At 43.7% G+C, this 13135-nt stretch overlaps 1 protein-coding gene across 1 annotated transcript in view; it reads left to right on the top strand.

The window, feature by feature from the left end:
* The window catches only part of SND1 (staphylococcal nuclease and tudor domain containing 1), a 379404-nt gene that overhangs the window by 47743 nt on the left and 318526 nt on the right, over positions 1 to 13135 (top strand). The window contains exon 10 of the mRNA XM_006202257.4: positions 7250 to 7363. Coding sequence (XP_006202319.1) covers positions 7250 to 7363 — 114 coding nt within the window. The remainder of the gene's footprint in view (positions 1 to 7249; positions 7364 to 13135) is intronic.

The following is a 13135-nucleotide window of genomic DNA, read 5'->3' as shown; positions in this document are numbered from 1 at the left end:
TCTGAATGTTTCTCTTGTTACTTTAAGTAGTGATATCTAATACTTGGTTCAGAGATGATTATCATCAAGTTTTTGAGGAATTAATAATAATTGTTTGAAGACTTTTGTCTCTCTCCATAGTCTGTGTTCTCTAAGTTGTTTTTAATTCTCTTCGGTTATTTTGATCCCTTATTTTCAATAGTAGAGGGGATCCTCAGACATCTGGTGATCCTTGATTGTCTGTCTTAAAGAATGAGGTAGTCAGTACGGTTTAGAAGCAGTGAACTCTTACGAATGGGATCTAGGGTGTCCATCTTTAGATCTAGGTGCTTCTTACCTAGGTTTTAAACCAGTCTAGTTTTTGGCCTTATTTTCATCTCCACTCCAAGTCAGACTCCTGATTTGATCATTCTTAGTTTTGGCAGGCGGAGCAAGTTTGCAGTGCACATCAGAATGGCTATTGTGTTTTCTTTTTTTTCCCCTAAGTTTCCTTACTGTCAGTTTATTGGATTAATTTTTTCCCTTTTTTTCCTGATATTATTTTGTATTTATTTCTATTTACATTTTTTACTTATTTCAGTTATTATATATGTGTATGTATATATATGTTTTAATTGAAGTATAGTCAGTTAACAATGTTGTGTTAATTTCTGGTATACAACATACTCTTTTTCACTATAGGCTATTACAAGGTATTGAATATAGTTCTCTGTGCTATGCTATTGTGTCTTCTCACTGTTAGCTCAGGATTTAGCTTTTGTGAGTCTATGGAGTCAGTTACCATTCATTCCTCTGCTTTCCAGCTTCCCACGTTTTGTTGCTGTAGTCTTCTCTCCCATTATCTTTGTCCTTTTGGGCTTTTGGCCAAAAAAACCCAAAACCCAAAAAACCCTTTATTTTTGTGTAGCAGTATTTAGGGAAGGTAACAAAGTAAATATTGGAGCTGACTTTATTCTTAATGTTCCATTGTAAGACTGCATCATAATTTATTTAACTAGTCCCCAGCAGGTTGATATTGATGTAGTTTATCATTTTCCCATTATTTAGAAAATGGAATAACTCTCTGTGTAAGTGGTAATTATTTCCTTAGGAGTGTTTTTGAGCACATTTGCCAAACAGCTCCCCAGGAATGTTAACCAGTGTATATTCCTTGTGTGCTCGTTTTGTAATATGTTGTAGAGCAGAGCTGGACCAGCTTTTTCTTAAAGGACTGTATAGTAAATATTTTAGACTTTGTGGGACATGTAGTCTCTTTGCAATTATTCAGTTCTGCCGCCATAGCAAGAAAGCAGCTGTAGGTAATATGTAAATGAATGGGCGTGGCTGTGTGCCAGTGAAACATTATTGACAAGAGTAGGCGGTGTGATTGGATGGGCCTTGGGTCACAGTCTGCCAAACCCTGTTGTAGAACATGGGATGTCAGCATTAAATGTAAAAGTAAAAATGATCTGCATTTCTTCTCATAAGCCAGAACCCAACTGCAGTTTTGTAGTCATTTTGCCTGATTTAGAACATTTGTTAATGCCAAACTACTTTTCGAGGAAACTAAAATAGATCCTAAGGTGCCCTGGGCCTTCTGGAACATAGTCTGACAGCCCTACAAGTTTTTGCTGAAGGATTCTGCTCTGAGGCTGATGTGACCATAAGGCCTGAACAAATAGTAGTCCTCTCTTCAGCAGTCACCCTGTTTCCTAGGAATTAATTGTACAGGGAACAGCTAAGTAGCATGAAAAGCCTGCAAAAGGTGACCTGTGAAATCTTTAAGCAGGTGCCGCTGGGACCCTCTAGGTAACTTCTGGAACTGATGCAATGCTGTAGCTTAGAGTGTCAGCCAAGAGTCTCACTTCTGAGAAATCTGAAACTCTGCAAAGTATTCTCTTGATACACGTGGCCTGCTGAAAGACTGATTTCCATTCTCTGCTTAAGCAGCTTCTCTTCTTGAGGCAGGAAATGTGAGGGAGGGCTCTCCTTGTCTCTCCAGGTTAGCAGAGAGGCATGTTCACTTCACAGCGATTAGCTGAGCCTGCTTGAGACTTTTGTGCCTGTCGTGGCTTGCCAGTTTCCTGCCTGCCTTCCCTGTGGCGTTTTAGCTGATCTGTGCTGTTTGTAGCCATATGGTCCCTTGAGCACGTGGCTTGGCTTCCCTGTCCCTGCTGCTGGATGCTTGGGCCTTGCGGATTTCACAGACCTGAATAACACTTGGGGGAGGGGAGAGGGGGTGGAGTCTTCTCACTGGCCTTCCTGGTTAGAGGCCTCTCGCTTGGTTCTCTGTACCAATTGATTGCTTAACCAGCAGAGCCCCGAACCAGGTGCTTTGAGAAGATGCAGAAGAATGAGCAGTGGTTCCTGTTCTCCAGGAGCTTCATCTAGGTGATTACCCTAGTGGTTAACTGCCTGGTATTGGTGACGATGTCCAAGTTTGGAGGTCAGGTTATAAGCTATTCATGGATGCACTGGATTCTAGTACTTACTTGGTTTGGCCCTGATTATTTTTTGCTGGCAGAATGTCATAGTTTTGAATGGAGTTCATTATCATGCCTCTCTGAGATGGTTTTTAAACAAGGATGCTCAATCTTTTTGGCGGTATCTAGACCTTGCTGTTACATTCCTTTTTGGTAATACAGAGAGAACAAAAAGTACCAGCTACTTCCTTGACCTTTTGTCGTATGGCTTTCAGATGAAAAGGAAGTTCTTTGGAGGGGTCTGGCTGGGAAGGTGGCCTCTCCTTCACCAAAAAGAGGTCAAGACTTACTTGCTAACTTAAGCTACAAACTTAATTTGCTGATAAGAAAATGATTTAACTAGAGTAAGATTTGTAAAAACCATTTACCTAGCTTTTTAAGTTAAGACTTTATTTTTCAGAACAGTTTTAGATTTATGGAAAAATTGGCAGAGAGCACAGTTCCCACATTACGCTCTCCCTCCTCCCAGTCTCCCCTGTTATTATCTGGCATGATTATGGCACATTGATAATAAGTAGTGTAGTGGTATTGATGTGTTATTACCAACTAAAGTCTATACTTTAGTCAGATTTCCTTAGTTTTTCTCTGGTGTCCGTTTTCTGTTCTGGAATCTCATCCACAACAGCACACTAAATTTAGTTGTCATGTCTCGTTAGGCTCCTCTTGGATTTGGTGGTTTCTCAGACTTTCTTTGCTTTTGATGACCTTGACAGTACTGAGTTAGGGATTTTATAGGCTGCTCCTCTATGGGAATTTGTCTGATGCCTGGTTTCCTTTTAAGTACCTATCACCGTGTCCAGTTTATTTGCTTGTGCTTAGATGCCCAGAAATATCTGCATCAGGAAATCGTTGTGCTTAGTATTGTATGAGGACACAGGGTGGCAGCTGTACTTTTCTGGGGGATGGAGACCCACTCATGCTCCCCGGCCATCGCCATAACCAGGTGGAGTATTCTTTATTTTTCCCACTTTGGTGTTGCTTCACTACTGTTTCCAGATTCTCTGTGAAAGAACAGATCTGGCATACAGCCTTAGGGAGCTAGAGAAACAGCTAGATGTCATGAGTTTAGAGAGTAGAAAGGGTGTTGGTGTCCCATTTCCAGTGGCCCCCTCAAGGGCACGCTCGCTGGTGGTACCTGTAGAAGCCCTGTTGGGGCTGATGTTCCTTCTGTTTCTATCTGGTAGGTATAATTTGGGCAGCTTTGGAAGTGCTGGTAGTTGTGTTTGGAGACTATTCTGGGGGTCTCTGTTGTAGCTCAGGAGACTGATGTAGGCTTTTTGTTTATTTTATACATGCTGAGGGCTTTAAGAAGCTGAACAGCAGCAGCCCTTCACATCCGATGCGTAGCACTGTGGATGGGCTCTGCAGATGGGCAGTGTGGCAGGAGGCCAGGGAGAGGGATGGATGTCCCTTGGCCCTGACAGCACTCTGCCGTTCTCCTGACTTGTGGCAGCCCTTAGCCTGCACTTGTCATCATTAAGCCACTCATTTTTCCTTTTACAATTGGGCTGCAAGAAATAGGGAGGGAATTGGGTTTAGGGCATGTATCTCAAGTCCAGCCAATGACTTTTTTCCTTGTAGGTTTCTGCTCCTGGAGTGTGTGGTAGGGTAGGGTGTGTGTGTGTGTGTGTCCCCTGAGCAGGGATCTGTAGCTTGTGGAGTAGGTGAGCGATGTGGGCATACGATGTGTGAACTGTCCTAGTAAAAAGCACCGTAAGAAATATCACTGTTATAAATGTGGTCTGTGACGGTACTGATGAGCGGGCTTCGGATAGTAATCCACTCTGCATTTTACTTATTACACAGTGTGTGACTATAACTGCTATGTTATTGCTTCTTCCATGTCGCTGCCCAGGAGCTGCTTGTTCTCCGGACAGCAATGACACAATTTAGAGAAGAATAAAACATCATGAACCCCACTTACAGACACGCACACGCGCATTCACACCCCTTCACCAGAAAGGCAGACCTCGTTTAACTGGCAGCGTCAGCGTGCACAGTTCCTGAAGAGGAGGTTTCTAATCAGGGAGATGCCGAGCAGAGAGTCTGCTGCAGAGGCCTGAAATCTACAGCTCCAAGCAGCCATTCGCTGCTGCTGTGGCTGCAAACGCATTACAAGGGGTGACGAATACCAGTAACTTGTCACAGGGGTATGCTTAGATCTTCACATTCTGTAATCAGGGGGTGAAGATGTGAGCACTATGATACTTCGCCTGGTTTTATTTCTCTCTGAGTGTGACTAGGGAGTGGAGAATGTCTAGATATTTCTCATGTCTTGATTGTAGGAAGTTCCCTATGTTTCTGGTAACTGACAATTTAATAAGAGTTTTGGCATGAGAGAAATGTGTAGCATGGTCCATCACTGAGATTTAGGAAATACTGTGGCGTGTGTGCATTTGAGAACCCTGATCTTATTACCTTACTGTCCGCTGGGCAGCGGTCCTGCACTTTTCAGGGAGGAGCAGTATTGATCTGCGATACTGGCTATTTTGCTTGGTACGGCTTTGTGGGATTTTTGATTCGAAGGTGGGACAGCGGTATAGCATGTATCATGGACCCCCCCCCACCCCCCCAGCCATGTTCTGTCATCCATTTTGTAATACTTTAACTTTCATACAAATGTGGGATTTTGAAGGATAAGGAAGCCATCAGCTGGGGTCTTTCTTGGTCAGTTATGACTACTGTCTTAGGGAGTTGAGGGTAGAGTCCATTATGATATGGGCGTTTTTACTTGGCATTCATGTGTTTAAATGGTAATGGGACTAAGTTGTACCCTTTTTCTTTCAATTACTGGATCTATAGTTTTGGTTATATCTTCCTGGCTGGTTTTAAGTTCTGCACCTGAAATGACTGGGTTGCTGTAAGGCGGCTCTGTGATTGGAGGGTCCCGCATACTTTGGCACCACCCACACCTGGGTACTCACTCCTGCCCTGTGAGCATGGATCATGGCTTTTGATTACCCTTAGACTCCACAAAGTTTTTCTGACCAGCCGAATTTTGGGTTTTAGTTGCCTGGGTTTTAGTGTTTAGCTTTTATGTGATTCTCCTATCTGTGAAAAAGGTTATAGCAGAATGGCTGTGGTGATTTGAGGCTGGGTTTTTGCTGAGTTCAGGGTTGCGAGTTAATCTTATACACAGTTGAAAATGAAAAGTAGTTACCCGCTCACCTAGTCTACACAGTTCTTTCGCAGACTTTTTACTACTTTTTTGGTCCCTGGCCTGTTTTTCTCTACACTTCTTTCATTACTGGTGGTGTTAGAACCCTGGGGTATCTTGCCATCTACCCCCCCACCCCCCGCAGTCAGCCTTCCACAAACTTCCAGCTTGATTCCAACTGTCATCTTCCTTTTTTCATTCATTCTGTTTGATGGCACTTTCCTCCTGCTATTTCCTGTCATGTATAATTTCTCACTTGGTTTTGCTTTTTGCTCCTTCTTCAGATTGTCCTTTAAATCTTCACTCTTTTTCTTGTGTGATTGGCTGGTTCTTCAGAAAAGGTAGGGAACAGCCCTTTTTGTAGGAGTCTGCAAATAAATGGGTATATTCTGTGTTAAAACGATGTGAAGCTTTCCAGGGGATAGTTAGGGAGGGCTCTGTGAGGATACTTATTAGTGTGATACCCACCACAGCAGAGGAGAGTCTAGCTCCTTTTGTTTCACGTATAAAAGAGGAGGGACATTTTGCGAGTCTCCCCTCACTGTGGCAGCTGACTCTGAAGTTTGCTCAGCTACCTGTTTGCTTCTAATGGGGTCTGATTGAAGCCTGGAAGAGTTGGTTCTGATTCTGCAGATAAAGTGGATAGTGACAGTGTTCTGTAGTCAAGTGTTACCTTGCAGCAAAGTGTTACTTGGAAAAAACAAACCGACAAAAAGGCAAAAAAAAAGAAAAAAAAAAAGCCCCACAAAACCTAACAACCTTGTAACAACAGGCTCTGAATATAATTGGATGAACTGTAGACTGCTGGCTGAATTATGAGTTCTAGTTATAACCCCAGTCTGGTTTCAGTGGAATTTTATTCTGTACACATTGGTGGGGTTTTCTGATAACCTCCACAGAGGAGTATTTGTGCATTTGCCCTTTGAGTAGATAACCTCGAAGCTGCTCCAGATTCAGAGTTAATCTTGAGCTAAGAATGGGGTCCAGTGTTAACTGACTTTGGTTTCTAAAACAGAGATGTCCATGGTAGTACTCTGAAAAGGTGGCTTTCAGAGTAGTTGAAGTAATATCTTAGCAATTTAATGTTTCCATCTGTGAGATTAATGGCTAAGCACCTGCTTTCTCACGCTGAGATGACAATTCTTTTTGCCCTTCACTTGCCTTTGATTTCTCTGCTCTCCATCGGGGCGTCCTATTTTGGTTCTTTCTCCTCTGGTGCTGGTACCGTCGTCTTCTAATCCAGCCCTTGCCTCTTCTCCCAGAATCACATTGAGATCGGCAGTTTGATTTTAGCTTAGAACCTGGTTCAAGGAAAATCTTCAATAACACAAACAGACTGGATTTCCAGTTCGTAAGCTTTGTAGTTAACCGCGTATCTTGGTCAGGGAAAAAGATAAAAAGTTTGACCGTCTTTATGAATGATACATATGATACTGCCTCGTTGAGGAATCATAATGTCTTTGGGGACTGATCATTACAGCATGGTTTTTTCCAACATTGTTGTACGGTAAGGAATGATAACTGGATCTACCCCGAGTGGCTATTGATCTCTCTCTCCTTCCTGTGACTGCTGTGCCTTGCTCCCTAGCATGTGCGCTACGAGATACAGCCATTGACACACAGTTAAGCAGTTTTACCTTCTTGCCCACAGGTGATGCAGGTGCTGAATGCCGATGCCATTGTTGTGAAGCTGAACTCTGGAGACTACAAGACCATCCACTTGTCCAGCATCCGACCACCGAGGCTGGAGGGGGAGAATACACAGGTGAGCCTAGAAGAACAGCAGAGTCTCTTTCCCAGAGCCAAAGAGGAGGAGCTGGAGAATTAATTACATATGGTATATGTGTGGGAGAATGCGAATGGACAAGTAGGGTAAATCTCCAAAGTAGTATTTCTGAGTATTTGCAGCCTAGCTACCACTGGGCAGGTCTCAATTCCTCTTGAACCGCATTCATTGCTCTGCTTCATTGGATGGGCCTTGCAGCCATTCCTCCCAAAGGGGTTTGAGACAAGGTAGGGTTGGTATATGGCAGGTGGTGAATGAATCTTGTTTATTAACAAGATCTTATTCTCTGAGAACAAGGAAGAGGTCTGTACCTCCCATGCATGGCCCTGAGGCCTGTTCTGTTGGTTATTTTGATGTGATCTGCATTTTTTGCCCCAGGGAGAAATGAATCTTGACATATATATTCTCTGGGGTCACCTTCTCATCTTTTCCAAATAGCAACTGGAATTACTTGTCACACTGTTTTGTGCTATTTGTTGGTTCTTTTTGGCAGCCTGGGTGTTTGCCTAGCCAATGTGTACGATTTGGGCCTATCAAGTTTGAGAAATTACGCTTAGGATGAAAACTGCAGACAGTTTCGGTTTAAATTTTGTGACCATTTTCTTTCCATTCTTATGAGTTATAAGAGGTTGGGGAAGGGCATTGAGGTTGAACTCTTCTGTTTGTTGGGCAGTTGTTTTCATAGACGTCTCTCCAGCTCCTGCCCTCGCCCTCCGAGAGTCAGAGTGCGTAACTGTGTTCACTGGTTCTAGAACCAGGTCCTCAGTGAGAGCCAGAGCTGCAGGCAGATTCAGCGTGGTTGAAGTTAGTGCTGTGTGGCTTTTTTGATTTATCCCTTTTGTCGTTCTATAAAGACTTGAAATTTGCTTTTCTGATGTTTTGCACGTACGCTTGTCTTGGTACATTCCCAAGTTAAAATTCAGGCCCTGTTTTCATTTGTGTGAGAGTTTATAGACAACCCGTAAGAGTAAAATAAAAATATCTTGATGGTCTTTTGAATCAGATCACGTGTGAGAAACCCATACAGGGGAGGTTCTTTGAATGCCAGGCCAATCAGTTCGTTCTCCCCTCCGCCTGCCTTTCTTCCCCATAGAGGAGGCAATTTAGTGCAGCAAACAGTATCGTGGTAAGGCTGAGAATTTAAATGCACGAAAGCCTGGAAATGCCAAAATAAGGTCTCAGTAGCTGTAGCTCTGCCTCATTGCACAGAGTAAATAGACGTCTCCAATTTTATCAGTATTGGGAGTAGTCCACAATTCTGCATCTGCGCCATGCAGTTGGAATTAAGGTTCCCACAGCAACCACAACCTTGAAATTCTTGAACGTTGATTTTTGTGCCTGTATCATCAGCCAAAGCATCATGTTAACGCAGACTCAGTAGCTGAATTTTAAGCAGTTTTTAGGGGGAGTCGGTTGTTACAACTTAAGTAAGATGATAGTAGATTTTCTGGAGAAAGAACTAAACTACCACTGAGGAGTTCTGGTTCTTCCAGGATTCTCTGAAACTCCTCAGGGGTGATGGGTGGATGTTCCTTAGCCTAGTGGACGACGGAAATCTGTTGGAATGTATTTCCTAGTTTAGGCAGGGTCATGTTTATAGAAGTTCTTGTTCTTTACGAAGGTAGGTTATCTTGTATTTTCAACCTCTGTTTATACCTGAGATCTTACTCCATTTTGAAGAAAGTTCCAAGAGAGGTTCAGCTCTGAGAGTTAACATATGGCTTTTGAGTGAAATGAGAAGTAATTTCCTTTGGAAGATTTTAGTGAGAGTCACATAGGGAATTAATAGGACACACCTTGAGTACAGGGGTGAAGGGTGCCATGAGGAACCCTGTTGGGGTGGGTGCTAGGGGAGTCTTTCTAGGAGCAACTAGTATATATACCTTGTGAGTGTACACGGATGAGGAGAAGTTAGCAGATGGAAGAAAGGGCATTCTGTTCGATAGAGCTCATCTGTGGCTTTGCATTATATATCCGTGTGTTACTTAAAATTGTCTAGTAGTTATATTTTAAAAAAACATTAATTTTAATGCAGTTTGACCTAATATATCCAGAATAGTATCATTTCAACATTTAATGAATCTAAAAAATTAATGAGATATTTTACTTTTAATTTTGCTATGTCTTGGAAATGTGGTGTATATTTTGTGCTTGGAACACATCTTGATTCGTCCTAGCATATTTCTAGGGCTCACTGGCCACAGTGGCTGCTGTAGTGGAGAATTCAGATGAATGGGTTCATCACCATTGATAAATATTTACTGGGGACCCACTTTGTACCAGATACTGTGCTGGTGATGCAGCAGGGAATAAACCTTCTTGGAACTACTGTCTTGGAACTTTTAAAGTCTAGTAGGGGGAATATGCAGATAACTGCATTTATGTTAAGTACTGCAAAAGGAAAGGTTAGAGTTGATGAGAATGCATAATCTGGGGAGGCTTCTTTGAAGAAGTGACATTTAAGGCCTGAAGGCTGGTTAGGAGTTAGCTAGGTGGAAGTGGGGAAAAGACAATTCCTGCCCGAGAATCGGGGGAGCCTTGGGATAGGGAATGGTTGGCCACTGTGGGTGGTGCATGGTATGATGCCCGTGTGGTACAAAATACAGACAGGGCCAGATCGTGCATGTTCTATGAATATTTCAGGATATTCATGAAGAGAATATGGGCCATATGATGAACTGCATGTAATTTTGTCTGACTGGAACAGAGGGTAGTTAATGCCAGGGACTAGTAAGAAATAGGTTTGGGAGTTAGACAGGGGCCATGTGTTGGAACCATGTGTGCCATGCTTTTTAGATTTTTGCCTTGAAGAATTATAAACGAGGGACTGCATGTTTGGATATGAGTGTGCTTGTGTTTGTGGCTTGCATTTATAAAACATGAAAGCACTTGGCATTATAAGAGAGAATCATGCTAGATGAAAACTGATCTGCAGCCCGGAGTTGTGGTTTTGTTTTTGGTAAATCTCACCTGAGCAGTGCCCTGGGGGTGAAGGGTGTGAGGACTGAGAGCTTGTGGACGTCGCTCTAGCAGTCCCTCGTGCTGGAGGAGTCAGAGTTCTTGCCTTTCTAGTTAAAGAATTCCCCCTGTAACAATTACAGTGAGTGGAGATTCTGCTCTGTGCTTATCTGAAAGTTACCAGAGATTGATAGTATGGGTGTGGGAATAAAAATCACCCAGGAATCCCAGTGAGGCTGTAACTATAGGTATGTAATGACTAGGCAAAAGGGGTCCCTTTGGAGTCTTTGGTTTCCCTGGTGTTCTTTACTGTTTACCAGCATTTCTTATGCTACAAGGGGAGTTAAGTCAAGTATTCAAGGCATGGATTTGGAACCAGAATCTCTGTTAGCCCACATTGCACCCTTGGGCAAGTTAGAGAAGGATGCCCCTTCATGGCAGGGTGCATGGCTTGGAAAGTAGATTAGAGGCTGAATTTCAGCTCCCATTCTCCCTCTATCCCCTTGGCCAGGTGCCCTTGTGCAAGGAAGGCACTGTGTGTACAGAAATGTGTGGCTGCCCTAGTTAGAACGAGGCTGATAGAACGTTGAGGGTGTGTTTCGGGAATTGGGGAATGGTCTTGTAGTTGCAGCAACAAAGGATGCTTGACAACTGTTTGGAGATAATGGATGGATGGACCGTGGAGGACAATGAATGAAACCCTCAGGAGATTGTCTTCTCTCCCAATTTTTCTCGGGGGGAGGGGTGGTTATTGGCTTCGAAATGGAGACAAAGATGACCTGGCAGGTTTTGGAGTGCTAAACAAAAGAACAGAGTGGGAGAAGCTGCAGGCTAAAGAACTGGAGGAGTAGATGAAGAGGAAAGTCTTTGCACGAGCTTCCTCAAGGGCAGGCAGATGGCATGCAGTGAGTCCTGCTGTGGGTTGGCCTCCCTACAGGCTCCCAAATGATGACCCAGTGGGGCTTGCCCTTCAGGTAAGAGCTGTGGAGAGGGGTCTTTTAATGTTCATCTTACCCATATCCTAAAAACTCCAGTAACCTGACATCAACTAATATAGATCTTCTGAGGCATATATATTGTCAAAGATAGTAGGGCAAATTGAAATTTCTTTTTTTTAATTATATACAGAGACAAATTGATTTCTATTAAATGATACATGAAGGCAAGGAGATTTTTCAAGGCTCACTGTGTACTTCACTCCCCCTGCTTTGGGTATTTTCTAACTGTAGCTGGAGGAAGGGCTCTGGACAAAACTGCGTGGTCAGAAAAGCTGTTTTCATTCCAGGCAGCTCCTTTCCAGTAGTACCCGGGAATTTGTGCGTTGCCTCTGCTCACAGATTTTGGTTAGAGCTTGATTTGTTGGTAGAATGAGCGACAGAGTTGAAAGCAAGAGTGTAGTATTTCCCTGAGAAGGATTACAATCGGATGTCTGATGCTACTGAGTGTGTTTCCGTGGCACCATATCTTTGGATTATTCAGGGTGAACCCAGTGTCAGCTTTTTGGAGCTGTAGCTCCTTCAGGCTGAGATGCATTTTGGACACCGATGTGTGGTGCTCCTGTGGACCGAAGGTGTATCAGGGTTTCTCTACAGGTGTAGTTTGTTTTATCCAGTTGTTTGCCACAAAAATACAAGTCTTGGGGAAAGGCTATGGGTTTTCTGAGCTACTGCCTTAAAGGAGACAACACATTGTGCAATCTCAGGACATCGTGGAGAGCTTTTGACTTTGATCTGAAACTGGAACGCCTAGTGCTCTATTGCCCAGGGCTGCTGCTGCGGGCTTTGTGTTACACTTGGAGTGTTAATGATAAAGAAAATACAGCCCTTGGGCATCTGATGAAGGGGCTGACTTACTCCCCGCTGAAGTCCGCTCAAGCGGTGCTAGTATAGTGGGCAAAGAGATACAGAGTTGAAATTCACCTGGAAAACAGGTATGTAGTTTACCCAACCCCCAGGTCTTAAGTGTAGACAGTTTGCTTTCAGATGCAGGGCCATTTTCCTCAAACTCCTTTCCTTAGCTTGCCTACCTATTGCTCACGCACAGACTCTCCGGATAGTGTGGAACCCCTTCTCCTTATCTCTGTCATCCATAGTTCTGTGCTTTCAACTTGTATTGGTTGCCATCACCCTGTCTTTCCCTCCTCCCACTGAAGTTACCACAGAAATACTCTTTCACACAGCAGGGCCTCTCAGTGTTCAGACCCGGGCACTGTAAGGTCAGTTTTGTTAAAGCTGCAGTCAGTCCTTGCTGCCTGTTTGGGGGGGTTGTTTCCCAGGCCCGACCCCACTGGGTCTCCTTTGTAGGCAGGTGATGGGAAACAGCTTCAGGTAGGCACGTTATTAGTGATGTGTGAGGGCTTTTTCTCAGAGGCAAGGCAGTTTCAGGGGGCTAATAACTCCATTTGGTGTGCAAGACCCCAGAGTGCCTTGCCATTTGGACACAATTAAAAGTGGTTCTTGGCCTAATCCCTGCAGTTGAGATTTCTGAAAGCAAGATGACTGGTCCTCTGGACCCTAAAGCAGATGATGCTGCCACTGAGATGTGAACCAACAGAACCAACAGAAAGCTGTGGGGCTGCGGTCCCTAAGTGTAATGGGGCAAACCAATAAACCAACTGACTGTGATCTTGCGCGTGTGACTGGGAGCATAAGGTAAATAGCAAATTGGAGAGGGACTCCAGCCTGGTATTGAGGACCTTGGAGAAAAGCAAAAGCTCTTTGAAATGGATATAGCGTTTCACCGGTTTCCAGTGGAGAGATTTGGGGACTGCAACGATGTGATCAAAAGACGTAG

The sequence above is a fragment of the Vicugna pacos genome, chromosome 7 (genome assembly GCF_048564905.1).
Source record: "Vicugna pacos chromosome 7, VicPac4, whole genome shotgun sequence".
In the NCBI taxonomy this organism is placed as follows: domain Eukaryota; kingdom Metazoa; phylum Chordata; class Mammalia; order Artiodactyla; family Camelidae; genus Vicugna; species Vicugna pacos.
Note: the sequence above shows the minus strand (reverse complement) of the source record. Positions and strands in the feature narration are given on the sequence as shown.